This window comes from Gopherus evgoodei, chromosome 3 (genome assembly GCF_007399415.2).
Source record: "Gopherus evgoodei ecotype Sinaloan lineage chromosome 3, rGopEvg1_v1.p, whole genome shotgun sequence".
NCBI classification, from domain to species: domain Eukaryota; kingdom Metazoa; phylum Chordata; order Testudines; family Testudinidae; genus Gopherus; species Gopherus evgoodei.
Window position 1 is genome coordinate 120038676 of NC_044324.1, and position 18335 is coordinate 120057010.

General features: G+C 44.5%; 1 protein-coding gene across 10 annotated transcripts in view; it reads left to right on the top strand.

The window, feature by feature from the left end:
- The window catches only part of UTRN (utrophin), a 638628-nt gene that overhangs the window by 186265 nt on the left and 434028 nt on the right, over positions 1-18335 (top strand). For all 10 annotated transcript variants that reach the window (XM_030556487.1, XM_030556489.1, XM_030556490.1 and 7 more), the window contains 4 exons: positions 2881-3026; positions 4210-4410; positions 11162-11275; positions 12180-12335. In XM_030556487.1, the coding sequence (XP_030412347.1) occupies positions 2881-3026; positions 4210-4410; positions 11162-11275; positions 12180-12335 (617 nt within the window). The remainder of the gene's footprint in view (positions 1-2880; positions 3027-4209; positions 4411-11161; positions 11276-12179; positions 12336-18335) is intronic.

The window sequence follows — 18335 nt, forward strand, 5'->3', positions numbered from 1 at the left end:
GTTTCTGAAACACACAAACTAATGTGCCAAACAAATCCTTTGAGATTCCAAAGAAGTCAGAAGCAAGAAACCTAATTAAAAATAAATAGGCTTGCAAGGATTAGATTTCTATCAGTAAATGTTAATAAACGTTGATTTCACCTCATACACACAAACTGATGAAAAAATATTTCCTTTGATGATTGAAATTTCGAGACAGGGAAACTAAGAAAAATGCTACTTTGAGAGCTTATTAGAGTTTGACTTACGACTATATACTTTGTTTATTTTGATATACAAATTATCCACATAATGTTTTAACCATTATAAAACTTTTATTTTTTGAATCTCAACATCTACTGTCCTTTAAATAACGGTCTGATGCCCCCTGATTTCCCACAACTGAAAATTTAAATCAATAAAAATTGAAAAAAAAATTGCTTAAAATAACTGATATTATCCATCAAAATTATATAAAAAAGAATTCTGCCAAGCCTAAAACCAAATGAAGATGTGCAAACAGTCCACAACACATACTAACCTGCTGATTCATTGGTCCCAAGGTCCCTAGTTTTAGGCTGCTCCTCAGTGTTTCCAAATAACATTTGATGTATTGCCAGCATGAATTCACTCCCTGTCATTGCTTCAGGAATATTAGATGTAGGCTAAATTTTTCAGAACTCCATGTTCAAAAAGGGTCTTAAGTGTCTTAAGTCTTTTTGGCTTTCAATGAGACTCAGGCTACTAAGTGCCTAAGTCACTTTTGAAACTGGGATTTCAACTCTTGAGTCACTTAAGCATTTTTGTATCGGAGGGGTAGCCGTGTTAGTTTGGATCTGTAAAAGCAGCAGAGTCCTGTGGCTCCTTATAGACTAACAGACGTTTTGAAGCATGAGCTTTCGTGGGTGAATATCCACTTCGTCAGATGCATGTAGTGGAAATTTCCAGGGGCAGATATATATATGCAAGCAAGAAGCAAGCTAGAGATAATGAGGTTAGTTCAATCAGGGAGGATGAGGCCCTGTTCTAGCAGCTGAGGTGTGAAAACCAAGGGAGGAGAAACTGGTTTTGTAGTTGGCAAGCCATTCACAGTTTTTGTTTAATCCTGAGCTGATGGTGTCAAATTTGCAGATGAACTGAAGCTCAGCAGTTTCTCTTTGAAGTCTGGTCCTGAAGTTTTTTTGCTGCAGGATGGCCACCTTAAGATCTGCTATTGTGTGGCAAGGGAGGTTGAAGTGTTCTCCTACAGGTTTTTGTATATTACCATTCCTAATGTCTGATTTGTGTCTATTTATCCTTTTCCATAGCGACTGTCCAGTTTGGCCGATGTACATAGCAGAGGGGCATTGCTGGCATATGATGGCGTATATTACATTGGTGGACGTGCCTGTGAATGAACCGGTGATGGTGTGGCTGATCTGGTTAGGTCTTGTGATGGTGTCGCTGGTGTAGATATGTGGGCAGAGTTGGCATCTCGGGCATTGGCACTCACTGAAGGATTGTCTGGATATGTGGACTCTCTACTCAGACCCTATGCCACCAGCACTCCCAGCTATCTCCGTGACACCACTGATTTCCTGAGGAAACTACAATGCATTGGTGACCTTCCAGAAAACACCATCCTAGCCACTATGGATGTAGAGGCTCTCTACACGAACATCCCACACACAGATGGAATACAAGCTGTCAGGAACAATATCCCTGATGATGTCACAGCACAACTGGTTGCTGAGCTCTGTGCCTTAATCCTCACACACAATTATTTCAAATTTGATGACAGTATATACCTCCAGATCAGTGGCACCGCTATGGGCACCCGCATGGCCCCACAATATGCCAATATTTTCATGGCCGACCTGGAACAACGCTTCCTCAGCTCTTGTCCACTCACGCCCCTTCTCTACCTACACTACATTGATGACATCTTCATCATCTGGATACATGGGAAGAAGACTCTCTGGAAAAATTTCACCATGATTTCAACAGCTTCCACCCCACCATCAGCTTCAGCCTGGACCAATCTACATGGGAGGTCCACTTCCTAGACACCATGGTGCAAATAAGTGATGGTCACATTAACACCACTCTATACCGAAAACCTACCGACCGCTATGCCTACCTTCATGCCTCCAGCTTCCATCCCGTGCACATCACACGATCCATTGTCTACAGCCAAGCACTGAGGTACAACCGCATCTGCTCTACCCCCTCAGACAGAGACCAACACCTACAAAATCTCCACCAAGCATTCTCAAAACTACAATACCCACACGAGGAAATAAGGAAACAGATCAACAGAGCCAGATGTGTACCCAGAAGCCTCCTACTGCAAGACAAACCCAAGAAAGAAACCAACAGGACTCCACTGGCCATCACATACAGTCCCCAGCTAAAACCTCTCCAGCGCATCATCAGTGATCTACAACCCATCCTGGACAATGATCCCACACTTTCACAGGCCTTGGGTGGCAGGCCAGTCCTCGCCCACAGACAACCTGCCAACCTGAAGCAAATTCTCACCAGTAACTGCACACTGCACCATAGTAACTAACTCAGGAACCAATCCATGCAACAAATCTCGATGCCAGGTCTGCCCACATCTACACCAGCAACACCATCACAGGACCTAACCAGATCAGGCACACCATCACTGGTTCATCCACCTGCATGTCCACCAATGTAATATATGCCCTCTGCTATGTACATCGGCCAAACTGGACAGTCTCTACGGAAGGCAGTCGGGGGACAGGGAGTGTGGCGAGTTGGGTAAGGGGTGGAGTATTATGCATTAAGGGTGTTCTAGCATTCATTCAAATATATGAAATATAGCTTAATTCCTTTTAGAAATAAAAGCATTTTCCTCCCTTTTTTAAAAATAGCAACCTTTTTTATCAAAAACAGAGTTAGAATGCCAGCCTAGCCAGGATTACTTGGACACTTTGAAGAGAGTGAAGGATACATTGAATGAATTGGAGAGTAAAGTACAATCCATCATGAGCGCTGTGAGTGACCCTAGTAAGGTTGAGAGAGCCTTGCAGCAGACAAAGGTAAGTTTATTTTCACTTTTGCATCTAGAAACTTGGCTGTCTTGATAATTTACTTACCCAAAAGAAGCATTAATGCAACTGGCAGCTGCTTTTCCCCATCCCACATCCCAATGTTTTAGCCAGATTATCTGTGACTAGTGGTGCTTGGTGTACCCTAGCCAAATCCAGAGGGATAATTTAAACTTTTTCTCTGCATCACCTTGAAATTTCAGTTGAGTAAGGGATGTATCTTTCTTTTTTTTTTTTTTTTTTTTTTTTTTTTTTTTTAAAATCCTAAACCATGAAGTATTATAGCTGTGAGCTGTTGAAAGACCTGTCTTTCAGCCTGCTTTTCAGAAGCAAGGAGTACTGACCCTTTGGTACTATAGAGAGAGAATTGCTTTAAAACATCTGTAGCCAGAAAGAAGTGAGACTTCACTTTATATATGTGCAATAGTAAGTAGATATCTTTGTCAAAAGCTGTTATATAAATGTACGAACCTCCTACTTCATTTATCTGTGTGTATGTATATATACACACACATATATCTCCAAATAGTTAAATTTAAAAAGAAAAAAAATCCCCATAAATTAACTGTTCTCCCCTCCTCACCCCTTTTTGTAACCACTCTGTGTAATGGAGAAATCTTTTTCTATGCATTAGTGTAGGAGTGCGGGGATGAAGCTAGAGGAACTCTGCTGAAGACTAATCACTGGTTATTTTTTTTCCTTTTTTTGGGTTTTCCTTTCTTTTGGAGCAGGGGTTAGTTGGGGATGTTAATGTCCTAGTAAGTGAGGCTATCAGTGCTTTACTTTATAGACAACTGATTACGACATGGCAGGAATTCTGTAGCTTGATCTTCTGATGCTGCTATGTAATTTAAAGATGGCAGAAGTCTTTAGTACATGAGCTGTTGGGAATCATGAACGTGACTTTTTCTTTAGTCTCTGGGGATCTGTATGACTGGACTGCTGTTTAAGAATTCTACTCCACCTCTGTGACTAATTGACCCGAATGGACATACTGTGCAGATGTACGATAGTATAAGAATGACACACATGAGAGTTACAGAGGAGGGCAACAAAGATTTCAGAGTGATGTTGATTAGGAGGAGCCTGATTCTGTCTGCTCTCTTCCCTCACACTTACAAAGAACCATAAGTGCTACCCATATGTACATTTTTTTCCTGTTTTCTCCTTGCAGACTGTATGTAAAACAATAGAAGACCAGAAACCCATAATAGATAAACTTGCTGCAGAAACAAGAGCTTTGGAAAAACATGCTTCCTCTGATATAGCAAAGATCTACAAGCAAGAGTTCAAGTGTATACATGAGCAATGGGACAAGTTTTCTAAAGATGTTCACCTACTGGAGGAAATTGTCTCTAAACTGAGAATATTTGAGGTAAAGTGAAAAATATTTGGGTTTATATCCATTAAGAGTCCATTTTCTTCTCCCTGTGCAAGCATGAATCCAGCTAATGTTTAACTTTGACATTTAAATATGTATTGGCCACAGATTTAAGAAGAATATAAAAATCTTATCACAGGGAATGCTGAAGTATACTGTAGTGTTGTCATGAGTCTCTCCATTTTAAAACCTCTGATGTACTTCTTCATCATCTGATAGAATTGTTTTTACTTACATAAAAAATTCCTCCTTTACACTCTGTTCCTGGAATGGCAGGGGTCAAGTGTATCATTAGGAATTTACTCCTGCTAGGTGCTGAGTGCCCTCAATTCTTGATGTCAGTGGAAGCTGAGAACATTCAGCACCTCTCAGGGTTGTTAAGCACCTTACAGGATAGAGCAATAAATGCTTTGCTTTTCTGCGTCTGAAAAGTAAGAATCACATTTCTGCTCCTGAACCGGAGTCCCTTGGTGTTGTTTGTATTAAGTGTAATACTGGATTGGCACAGTGCCTTCAAAGAATAAGGGGAAAAGGAGGGTGATAGACAGGAATGGTTTTCCAGTTCCAAAAACTCATCTTTGAAATGTCAGGAAGGTGGGTAATGGTTATTAAGAATAATTAGCATTTACAGTATGTGGTGCTTCATCCTTTTTAAAAACGTTATACAAACAATCCTCACCAACAGCCCTCTGAGGCAGGAAAGGAAATATCCTCACTTTAAAATGGGAGGGATTGCTTGCTGTGTGTCACACAGATTCATTGTGTCAAATGGATTTAAATTAACTTCTGGGTCGCCATCCCAGTCTCAGTTTATTAATCTGTGCTATCTTTATGGGGAGGCAAAAACGTGAAAATTCAGTGCATCATAACTTGATTTCAAAACGTAGCTCAAAAAATATAGTACTAACCATCATTTGTAATTATGAAGTGAAGAGTGTGTGGCAATCAGAGCAGATTAAAAACCAGTCTGTCTGTTAATATGGAGTCATTGGTGTGTCTAATGTGATTAGTGTAGTGCTTAAGCAGACATTTGGAATATATTTCAGATCTGGGCTTCCTCTTCCCCTTTTTTTTTTTTTTTTTACTTTAAAATCTAGAAAATAAAAAATGTGTGTCTGGGAGATCTACTCATCTATCTCTCATTAGACCATTTACGGTAGTTCCAGATTCTGAATATAAAGTTTCCTTTACCACTGTTTTGCAGCTAGAAATTGCTGACAAGGGAGATGCTGAGCTCTCAGATTGAACTGCTGTCTGAATTATATTTCCACTTCAAGAATCTGCCTTATTTGGAGATTTTTTTTATATGCATTAAACATCTTTGAATACATTGAATTATCTCTATATTCTCTTCCATTTGAAGAATATATGTTTTATACAGTCCATATACATGCAAATTTTCTTATTGAACCTCATTTTTTGGGGCCATAAGATTCAGAGGAAGGGGAGAGGGGAAATCAGTGTGTGTGTGGGTGTTTTAGTTTTCCTCTTCTGATTCCACTACTTTTGGGGTGGGGGCAGGGGGTAGAATGTATATTTTACTTGGAGAACACATGTAAGCTTAAAAAGAAATTTTGATCTGGACAAGGATGTAACACAGGGTGTTTCGTTCCAGGGACTGCTGAGCCTCTGGCTAAGTCAGCGCTGATTACAGGTTGAGCTTCATCATAGCGGGATCAGGAAATTCCATATAAATGGCAGCAAGTGGCTGCAGTTAGCTGGGGAATGCTCAGGAAACACAAGTCAGAAGAGCTACTTTGCAGAAGCGAGAAAGATTTGACTCTTGCTGAGACATTGAACTGTGCCCAGCTCTGGGAAAAAGAAGTTAGCCCCGTAATGGAGGGGGGAAAGATGCTGAACTGGGGTTGGGGCCTGGAGGGCCTTGTATACCTGAGGACTGAATAAAATGGACCTCAGGCTAGGAATGTTTTTTAATTTCTTTTGGACTGTCTTGATTTTGAGGACCCATGTGAAGGAGACTACAGGAGCGGAGTACTGCAGAGGCACATCTGGGCACAAAGGGGTGCTTGGGTGGTGGCCAACCCTGGTACTAAGAACTCAAGTGGAGACCTACATTTGTCTATGTTGAAGCTGTTAATAGTATGGCTAGTTTTAAATGTGCCAAGTGATGAAATTTCAACCAAAGTCTTTGGTGATTATTCTTGTAAGAGATTTAGCTTGATGTTAAGCCTACAGTTGTCCTTTCTTAATCTCACCCCATTCTTCCTAGTTGTGTTGCCCTTCATCATGCTAAATAACGCCTCTTCTTCCATGTGTTCACATCATTCAAATACTAATAGACTTACAATGGTTCCCTCTTAGTTCTCAGTTTGTTGAGTTATATATCCTTAACTTTTTAAATATTACCTCAGCTCCTCATTCAGTTTTGCAGTTCTTTTCAGAACTCTCTAATTTCTTGTCATTGCAATATCTTTCTTGTAACTAGTTGCACATCAAATTTAACATTTACTGCAGTCATTTGAATAATCCCCACGTTCACCCACTTAAACATGCTTATCCTGTGCAGGATTGGGCCTTGAAAATGGAAATGCTCCCTTTTGCATATACATAAGAACAAGGTAGTGTACTCAGTTATTGTATCAGAATTATCTCAGAGATGTGATGCAGCTACAAGCTGAGGGCAAAATTCTCCTTTCTGGTCTTCACAGTAGTACTCAATGTTAGTGTACTGCTTTCACTGTGTGTTTGGGTCAACCATTGATGTTAAGGCTACTGATATTCCACTAATGTCAATAGGTGTCCTGGAGGCATAGGGAGAACAGAATGCTGAAGTTGAGTACATAGTTTTAGTGGAGGGGAAAAGCTTAAGAAAATTGCAGGAGGAGACCGTATTGAAGTATTCTGAAATTTGCAGTGATGGTGCCTGAGGAGACGTACTTCAAAGAGCTTAAATGTGGGTGTTTTTTAATACATGGAAATTTTTTCTGATAGTTTTTCCCAGCATTTCCTGAATGCTCTGTAAAGGCTATCAATATACAAACAAACCTTCATAAAGCTGCATGTATGTAGTTTCCTATTTCCTTTGAGGAGCTTTGTTAGTACATACATTGGTGGTGATATCCCGGGATGCTGTAGTTTAAAAACCATCATAGTTTGAAGATGAAGATTGAAACAAAAACTTCATGGTTAGGACTGGGCAGATCAAAGTGAAGTTTGCGTTGCAGGGGGAGGGAGGATCTAATCTATAAACTAGTTTTATTTGCATAGATATTCTATACTACTCAGCAGGTGCTGGGTACTGTTGGAGACATGATACCAAATTGGATGGGTTGATTGTATTTTACAGCCATACCCAAACTTAGTAAAACAGATAGATGAGTGGGTAGACAAGAGACATGGGAAGCAACATGAGTTGAAGCAAGTGAGATCATGATGAAGATGATGATGATGTGATCATACATAGGAAGTTAGTTTGCATTTACGTAAGGATTTTTGTTTTGTTTTAATCAATTTTCTCATGGTTTTTAAATGTACATTTTCCAGTAATATGAACACTTAGTTCTGAGAACTACACCTGCCAAATATCATTATCCCCATTTTACATTTAGGCAACAGAGACAAAGAGAGTGAAGTGACTTATTAAAGGTTGTACAGCAGATCAGTGGCAGAGCCACTTAGAAATCCTGACTCCCAGTCCAGTGCCCTGTCCGCTGGACTGTGATACAAGAGACCACGGAATTTCCCCTTAATTGTAGGAAGCAAATTCTGTGTGTCATCGGTGGCACATGGACTAAAATATGTTTTTAGATTTCACTTTGGGAAATGAGAGGAAATGTATTCATTTTACTCAGTTTTGTTATGGTGCACAGCTTTACAAATTTTAGTGGAAAATATTGTGGAAAATACTGTTGGGCAAATGATCCCACTCTAAAGAGACCATCACACTCACACAGCCTCTGGATTGATAGCTGTGTGAAGGAGTGCTGTGTAGAAATATCCAGAAGGATTCTTCCTCAGCATCTTGTCCATGGATGGCAGGGTTTGCCTCCCTGTCAAGAAGGCACCAAAATCTGACAGATCTCCTCAACTTTCTGCAGTGGTTCTGGTCTCTTATATCTCCCAGGGAACACAGCTAGTAATGGAACAGAATGGCCAGGGATCTCTCCTGTTCTGTGGTTGTAGCTGCCCCTGGGTTCCTGCTTGCAGGGACTCACTGGGGAGAAAGAATACAGACAAGTTTGTCCTGTTTTTTTAGGTAGAGTTCTGAAGGGGCTTCTAAGGGTCTTAAGATATACATCCCCCTATCCTTCACCATCTCCACTCCTTTCCTCCACATGGGAAGTGGACAGCAGAGAGGCCCTCGGCAGGGGTGGGGGCAGAGCCAAATAAGTGTGTGAGCTCCCGTTTTGTGCAGAATGCTTCATATCTGCATTGAGAGGACTACCCCACATGTGAGAACATAAGTGGTATGATCTGGCCCCAAGTTTTAATATATGTTGTATTATATGTCTTTGTCCCATGAGTTGTTTTAAAAGGAATGCTGATAAGTAACTCCTCTCCTCAAATTCTTTTTTAGATTATCATACCTCCACCATATTGTAATATTTGGTTCTCTTGTTTTCATTTTTCTTTAACCTACTGCAAAGAAATATTGCACATGCTTCTTATAGGGCTCATGTTGATACTCAGTACATGTAATCTTTGTTTCTAGTTGGGATGAAATTGGGAAATAGTCCTATTATTGAGCTCATCCCAAATTTAGAGTATAATTTAAAAAAAACCCACCCCCCTGCCTTATGCATTTGACTCATTCTCTTTCTCTCTGCATGATGTGTAAGTATTTACTTCACTAAACCTAGAACATAAGACCCATACTGGGTCAGACCAATTGTCCATCTAGCTCAGTATCCTGTCTTCCAACAGTGGTCAGTGCCAGATGCTTCAGAGGGAATGAACAGAACAGGGCAATTATCAAGTGATCCATCTCCTGTCATCCAGTTGCAGCATCTGGCAATCAGAGGTTTAGGGACCCAGAGCATGAGGTTTCATCTTAATTACATTTCATCTAAACTGTCTCAGACACAAGGGTAGGTGAAGTAAGATCTCCTATTGGACCAACTCCTGTTGGAGAAACACAAGCCTTTGAGCCCACGCAGAGCTCCCTGTCAGATTTGAGAGAGGTACTCAGCATCACAGCTCCATCTCCAAGACCTGAAGAAGAACTCTACTTAAGCTCAAAAGACTTGCTGTCTCACTGACAGGAGCTGGTCCAGTCAAAGACACTACCTCACCCACTGTGTCTCTGTATTCCGGGACCAACATGTCTGCAACACCACTGCAAACTGTCTTAATATTCTGGTTTTCTCAAATAAGAACATACGAAAGGAAAGTACTTAAGCACATGCCTATCTCTAAAGCATGTGAATAATCCCATTGCATTTAGTTTGACTAGTTATGTGCTTAAAGTTAAGCACATGCTTAAGTAAATTGTTAAATCTTAGTCTTAATGAATACATATTTTACACTGAATTGTTGTTTCACTGTTGGAGCTTCCTATGGTCTGTTTAGACTGGTTTGTGAAATCAGTTTTCAAATCAGCTGCAGAAAATTACAAAAGCTGGAGGAGGAACAAAACAATGTAAAGAATATAACCGTAAATCTTTCCAGTAGTGAGTTTGGCACAAAAATAAGTACTGCAGTGTTTTAATGGGCTTCCAATGCAGACATTTTTTTAGAAGTTGGCAGTGTAATATTTGGATCCTGAAAGTATTATTGTTACAAGGTTCCAATGAAGTAAGGTATATGTTTCTTCAGTTTTGGAATGCAGTATGGAATATATACTTTGTAAGGCTCAATTGTAGCTTTTAAGGCACAGCTCTGTATTGGGATGGTTGCGTCAGCATAAAGTGAAACTGAAGGACAATAAATTGAAGAATGAGAAAATGAATACTTTTTTCCTGCAAAGTGTAGCTAACCGAAGGACCTCTTTATCACAAATATAATTGAAGCAGAGAGTATAGCAGGGGTTTTAAAATATTGGTCGTAAATAAGAATATTACACATCCACAATTACATTAGACAGGATAAAACTTTTTTGTTAGAAGGGATACAAATCTTCATTCTTCAGGGCATAAGTTAACTGATAAGAGTTAAGAGACTGCCCCATATCTGGTAATGGCCGCTGTCAGGCTATTGGATTTAGTGGATCATTGTTGTAATCAAGTATGGCATTTTCTGCCCATCTGTGTTCCTCAGAAAGGCAAAATGCCAGTGGTCCCCAGCAGGCATGGAGGAGGAGCATCCTTGCTACTGCACCTTTTTAAAGAGATACAGTGTGCAACCTTTCTGCCTGTGTCAGTGCAGTGCAATGGGGAGGGAAATGATTCCTGTCTCCACCTCCTTGGGCACAGCGCATTCCTGGGGAATATGGTGGGGACAGTCCTTGCACTCCTGTCTAAAAAGTGGCCTATAGTTGTGTCTGGTCTTCACAGAGGCCTTTACAGTAAGTTGTGGGCAGAAACTCCTTAATCCTATACTCGCCCGCCTCTCTGTGCGCCTGTTTAGTGGCCAGGAAGAGTGCAGCCTGTGTTTAGAAGTTCTGTTACGTGCATGTAATACTTGACAATCATTCATACCAGTCTGAGGGTGGGAAACAAATCTCTCAAACAGAACAGAAATTGAAGCCATGCTAGCAGCTTTTAAAATTGCCCTCCCTTGTTGCTGATAGCTGTTGAAATGCTATAGTTATTGGCTGTACATCATGGAGTTACTGTGTTCAATTCAGGCTGATTCAGAAATCATTCACAAGTGGATGGATGGTGTGAAGGACTTCTTAATGAAAGAACAGGCTATCCAAGGAGATTCTGAAGGGCTTCAAAAACAGCTTGACCAATGCACAGTGAGTTCTGCTGATATAAGGAATCTTCTGCAATAGTGGTTTTTCTCATCTTTATTATTTTGCTGCTATTATTAAACAGAGCGTGTGACACATACAGTAAAGCATGCCAAAACATTCTTTCACTTTTTGTCTTCATCTTTTTTTGTCCAGGTAGTATTTTTCAATTAGCCCTTCAATCCATTTGACCCTAATAATACATTGCACTTCAGAGAGCTTCTTCCAAATCTCCTAGCATGCTTACAAATTTTTGTATAATTTAGTTTCACAACTGCCATGATAGATGGGTAAGTGTTTACTGCATTTTATGGATGAGGAAACTGGGGCAGAGGAAAAAGTGACTTTCCTTGGTAATAAAGGAAGTCCTGCACAGAATCAAGAATGACATTCAAATCTCCCAACTCCCCAGTTCTGAAATCACTCAGCCTTTCTTCCCAACCAATGACTGGTAGTGTTATCCCCCAATGGTTATGAATTTTGGCTGAGAGCATTTGAATAAACCCTGATATGTAGTCAGTTTGTTTGTGTGGCTTTCCCTGGTTGCTGGAAATTTGGAAATGTCCAAAACACTTGTGCATCTTCTTCAAACCTATGGCATTCCAAAGAGATGATACAGGCATCTGGCATTTTTGGAATATTAATTTGAATGATGTCATAACTGAGTCAGGTGGGCTGTACTTACATTGTCTATTATGCCTTAGACACATTAGTTTGGTACACTCTCTGCTGACTGATATATGGATAAGATTAATATTTATCTTGGTGTCGCATTGCCTTTAATACAAATGTATTTGGGAAAATTGAGTAATAGGAATGCATATCATACAGATATCTTACAAAAATGAATGCATAATTAGTGTACTCCCATAATAGAGATTAACACGTTTTTTCTCTGATACATGTTTAGATGTTTGTTAATGAAATGGAAAAGACTGAGCTATCTTTGAAAGAGATGAAAGAAGTAGAGTCCAGTTTAAGAAGCCAGCCTCTTGTAGGAGTTGATACCTGGATAAAATCTAGGCTATTAGACTGCCAGGCACAATGGGAGAAACTGAGCAAACAGGTCAGTAACTGATAGCATTATTACTTACTTGTTTTATCTTATCTGGTACTGTAATAATTAATTGCTTTTTCACTCTATGGGTGTTAATGGGCTAGACGGGTAGTAGTGTAACAGAATAGTCAAGCCTTTAGATATAACATTCCATTTATAAAATCTATTTAAAAAGGAAATTTGTAGTTTTAAGATATTGTAGCCTGCTACGAAAAAATGGTATGATGGGCTTGTTCAAGGAATTAATGCTTTACTTTGGCACTGTACTTTTTGAGTTAAATGTCTGTTTCTAATTTTTAAATGTTCATAATTTTAAAAAGTTGTTGTTACAATGGTAAATCAAAAGAGAAGATGATCAAGAATAGTTCTTTTACCAGCGCATGTGTTTTGTTTTATTAAGTATGTTTAAATCACATTTTTACATCTTGTGATGTGCGCTTTTGGTTCTATTGAGCAGAACAGCCTGCAGCACACATGCTCTATTGTCAGAAGTCTTAGAACACCCTCCTATTGACTTCATTTGGAGTTGCATTTGTGGCTCTGGGAGATAGATGACCCTTAGTTTACATTTTAAAAGTAATATGTTGATATCCTTTTTAATGAGAATAATGGAAGAAACAGGTATGTGATCGGATCCCATTGCTCTTGTCCTCTTTTTGTTTTGCACAGACTGCACAGAGACCTTCCTTCCTGTAGATACCACCATGTTGTTTATTTACAGTGTGTCACTCCACCAGCTTTTACATACTAGTGTAGTCACAGTGTTTACAGTATTATGTAGCTTTACTACTACTTGTTTCAAAGCATGTGTGTGGGGGAAGTTTCTCCTCCCAGAGAACTGCATTTTGTCAGGTCCTGCTAGTCTTGTCTGTCTGTGTTCTGTCACCTGCATTTCCTTCCTGTGTTCTTTTATACAGTCTCCTTGTTAATGGGCTCATTAGCTTCACAACCCCAATCGGAACTAATAATCAAAACTCCTCTTCTTAATCAGGCCCTGCCCAGGGCCTAGCTGGCTAAACAGTGACCAGACTGCTGGTTAAGTTCCTGATTCCCAGCACTCTGTCACAGGAAATATAGTTTTAATATTGTACTTTGTCAAATCAATATTTCATTTTACAATAAATGATCAAAGATCCAGTTAATTTAAATTTTGGTTGATTTCAGTTTAGTGCATTGTTCGAACTAGTCCATTGCTTTTTCACTCAATGCATTTGAGCACCATATTAGGAAGTGTTAGCTCAGGCATGTCTGGAAAGTGGCTTACAAAAGGGAAGAGTTTCAGATAGACAGACCCAAATTTAAAATTTTATCCTAAAAGAAAAATAGTAGCCTTCTTTTGTGTTACAATGTCTCCCTAATGGAGTTTAAAAAATCTGTTCTCTAGAGTGACTGGTAATTCTTCGCTGCTGGTAAAAATAATGTTTTTGTTTCCTAAAACAAAGCTTCTGTGTTCTAAATTACAGTATGCCTTATATATTTCACTTTTAAAATGGCTGAAACTCAACCCTGGCCCAGTAAATCCTCTGAGAAATGCATTATTCTTCTTCGAGTGATTGCTCATATCCATTCCAGTTAGGTGTGTGCGCCGCGCGTGCACATTCGTCGGAAAACTTTTACCCTAGCAACTCAGTGGGCCGGCAGGTCGCCCCCTAGAGTGGCGCCACCATGGCGCTTGATATATACTCCTGCCGGCCCACCCGCTCCTCAGTTCCTTCTTACCGCCCGTGTCGGTCGTTGGAACAGTGGAGCGCGGCTTAGCTGACCTCCACTTCCCTAGCTACTCGTATTTCTCGTATAATAACCCTTATATATATATATATATTGTATAGTTATGCGTGTTTTCTTTGCTAACATGGTTAGTTTAGTTAGCGGGGTTCAGGAAGTAGCCCCTTCCATGATCTCGGTGCCGGAGCCCATGCATGGCTCACCGGGTTTTAAAATGGGCCCGGCCTGCCAGAAGCCGCGGCCGAAGGGAGATCTACACGACTCCTGTTTGAAGTGCCTCAAGGAATCACACTTGACAGCTAAGTGCCCCATTTGCAAGGCTTTTAAGCCGAGAACAAAAAGGTGCGGGACTTTCACTTACCCCTCCACCTTGGGCGCCGAGCGATGTTCAAGCGGTGGACAGAAGCGCCTTCTCGGCACCGGACCCCGCCGGTACTACCAAGGCCTTTTGGCACCGATGTCGACTCGGCACCGCTCCCTTCTTCCGAGGTCGAGAAAGCCTACGATTCCTGCTGGTGCCTGACGGCTCCCCGGCACGCGCCGTGGTTGAGCCCCCTGCTCCTGCTGCTTCCGTGCCACCTGCATCGCAGCCAGAGAGCTCGTCTAAGTTGGATTACCCGGCACCGACACCTGCAGAGGCACTGATGACATCGGCACCGTCGATTCCAGTCCCCCAGGACCACTGAATCCGGTGCCTGGCAGCTCCCCGGCACGCGCCGTGGTAGAGCTTACTGCTCCTGCTGCTTCCGTGCCAACTGCACCGCAGCCAGAGAGCTCGTCTAAGACGGATCGCCCGGCACCGACGACGTCGGCACCATCGATCCCGGTCCCACGAGGGCCGTAGAATCCGGTGCCTGACGGCTCCCCAGCACGCGCCGTGGTTGAGCTACTACTCCTGCTGCTTCCGTGCCAGCGGCACCGCAGCCAGAGAGCTTGTCTAAGTCGGATCGCCCGGCACCGACACCTGCTACGGCACCGATGACGTCGGCACCGTCGATCCCGGTCCCACAAGGGCCGTAGAATCCGGTGCCTGACGGCTCCCCGGCACGCGCCGTGGTTGAGCTACTTCTCCTACTGCTTCCGTGCCAGCGACACTGCAGCCAGAAGGCTCGTCTAAGTCGGATCGCCCGGCACCGACACCTGCTGCGGCACCGACGACGTCGGCACCGTCGATCCCGGTCCCACAGGGCCGTAGAATCCGGTGCCTGACGGCTCCCCGGCACGCGCCGTGGTTGAGCTACTGCTCCTGCTGCTTTCGTGCCAACGGCACCGCAGCCAGAGAGCTCGTCTAAGTCGGATCGCCCGGCACCGACACCTGCTACGGCACCGACGACGTCGGCACCGTCGATCCCGGTCCCACAAGGGCCGTAGAATCCGGTGCCCGACGGCTCCCCGGCACGCGCCGTGGTTGAGCTACTGCTCCTGCTGCTTCCGTGCCAACGGCACCGCAGCCAGAGGGCTAGTCTAAGTCGGATCGCCCGGCACCGACGCCTCTGAGGCACCGACAATGTCGGCACCGTCTATTCCAGTCCCACAAGGGCTATCGAATCCGGTGCCCGACGGCTCCCCGGCACGCGCCGTGGTTGAGCTTATTGCTCCTGCTGCTTCCGTGCTGACGGCACCGCAGCCAGACAGCTTATCTAACTCGGACCACCCGGCACCGACACCTACCGAAGCTCTGACGACCTCGGTACCATTGATCCTGGTCCCACGAGGGCCGTCGAATCCGGTGCCTGACAGCTCCCCAGTATGCACTGTGGTTGAGCCTGCTGTTCCCTCCACGCCGGAGACGTTACCAACGGCGAGGGCTCTCAGTGCCATGACAGAGTCGATGCTGCCTGACCCCGACACCGCCGGTGCGGGTAATACAGTCTCTTCAGGTGACCATCCTCTGTCAGCACAGCAGAGCGGCACCGTTTATGATCACGGTCCCGCAGACACTCCAAGTCCTGTCAGCACGCCGGACACCACTGGCAGTCCCAGTGCTGTTTTCCTCATCGGTACTGGTCGCACTCGCTGCACCGGTCGGTATCCCGTTCGCCGACCCACTATCGGCACCGTTCCGACTCCCGGCACCGCGGCAGGTGCCTTGACTCCTGTAGCCTCTCCCCGAGCCTCGAGATCTCGGTCGACCTCCCGGCACCGTTCTGGTTGCGGGTCTGGATCTCGTTCCAGGTACCGATACGCCTCCCGGTGCCGGTCCTCGGTGCCGAGTTGGACAAGGTCCGAATGAGTCAGAGACTCTGCCTGTGCCTTCTTTTAGTACCTCCATGGCCGTCCGGACACGCATCCGTGTCATCCCATATGCGCAGATTTTATGCTCAGGACCACGATTCTGATATGATGGCCAGCGGGCGCCAGCCCCGAAGCCGAAAGAGGCTTGGCGAATGAACCTGCTTGGCCGCCAGGTGTACTCTGCAGAGGCCCTGCAGCTCTGGGTAGCAAAGCAACAAGCCTTGCTTAGCTGCGATAATTATAGCACCTGGGTGAAGGAGTTTCTCCCTCAAAACTCCCACCAGGAGTTCGCTGCCGTCTTGGAGGACGGGGGAAAGAAGGTTCCCAGAGCGTCCCTCCAGGCCTCGTTGGACGCAGCAGACTCTGCGGTCAGGACTCTGGCCTTGGGTGTCGCCATGAGGTGCATTTCATGGATTCAGGTTTCATACCTCCGGCCGGAGCTGCAGTATGCCATTCAGGATTTACCCTTTGCTGGTAAAGGCCTCTTCGCGGCAGGGACAGCCCCAGGCTGCGAAGCCTGATGGACAATAGGGTCCTAATGCGCTCTCACAGCATGCATACGCCAGCGACCAAAACGCAGGCCTTTCTGGCCCCAGCCGCCATACTCTGTACCTAGCCAGAGGCAGAACTCTGGCAAACGGCAAGGCCAAGGTGGTCGCAGACGAACGTCAGGACCCCTAAAGAGCCAAAGTCAAGGTCCCTCGCAATTATGGCGTGGCCCCAGTTACTTTCAGATCGCTGGGTCCTGCGCACGATGGAGCATAGGTACCACCTTTAATTTGCTCCAGCCCTGTCCCCCTTCAGCGGACGAAAGGGGCAAGGGGTTTTACTCCCGTTATGCCCTAGTCCCCCACTCGAACGCAGGTCCCAGACCTTCCTGGTCCTGCACGGACTCAATCGGTTTAGGATAAGGTTGAAGTTCTGCATGGTATCCCTGGGAACCATTATTCCATCCTTGCCTCCTGGGGGCTACTATGCCGCCCTGGATATGAAGGATGCGTACTTTCGCAATGCCATCTTCCCTCCGCACAGGAGATGCCTCCGCTTTATAGCCAACTGTCAATACTCCTGGTTTACGGCCGTAGTCGCCGCCTACCGTTGCTGATGTCGGATATGCGTTTTTCCGTATCTGGACGATTCGCTTATCCGAGGAGACTCTGAGACACAAACCACTCAGCACGTGGGCATCGTCACGGTCTTATTCACAGGTCAAGGCCTGATGATTACTATAGAGCAATCCACTCTGGTTCCCACGCAGAGGTTGGGCTTCCTAGGGGCTATCCTGGTCTCCTACCTAGCCGGAGCCTGCTTATCACAACTGCAGTTTTAGGCGATGGCAACAATCATCTGAGGTCTGAAGGCTTTCCCAACGACCTCGGCTCGTTCTTGTCTCAGTCTCCTGGGTCCATGGTTGCCTGCAAGTTTGTAACCAAACACGCCAAGCTCCGCCTCCGTCCTCTCCAAGTCCGGCCCACCTCGGCGTACCGCCTGGACAGGGAGCCAATGGTCATGGTAGTCACCGTTCCCTCGAACACCTTAGGCTCCCTAGAGTGGTGGCTAACTCCCTCCTTGGTGTGGACAGGGATGCGGTTTCATCCGCCCCAGCCCTCACTGCCCTTGACGACGGACGCATCATCTCTCTGCTCGAGTGCTCATGGTCACCTCCGAGCTTAAGGCCTTTGGTCTTCTAGGGAGCTGGCATTCCTCATCAATGCCCCAAAAATGAGAGTAGTCCGCCTGGCGTGCCAGGGATTCCAGCGGCAGCTGCGAGGCCGTTGTATCTCGGTGTTTACAGCCAACACAACGGCCATGTGCTTCATAAGTATCCAGGGAGGGACATAGTCCTCCCCCCTTTTTTGTCAGGAGGCCATCCATTTCCGGGTCTTCTGCATGGCACACTCGATGGAGCTGGCGACGTCCTTTCTCCCACGCTCACCGCGAGAGCAGGAAATGCCAGGTGTTCTGCTCCTTCCAGGGTCTCTCCTCGGAATCGATCTTGGACGCGTTCCTGATGCCGTGGAAAGGCCAACTGCATTATGCCTTCCCACT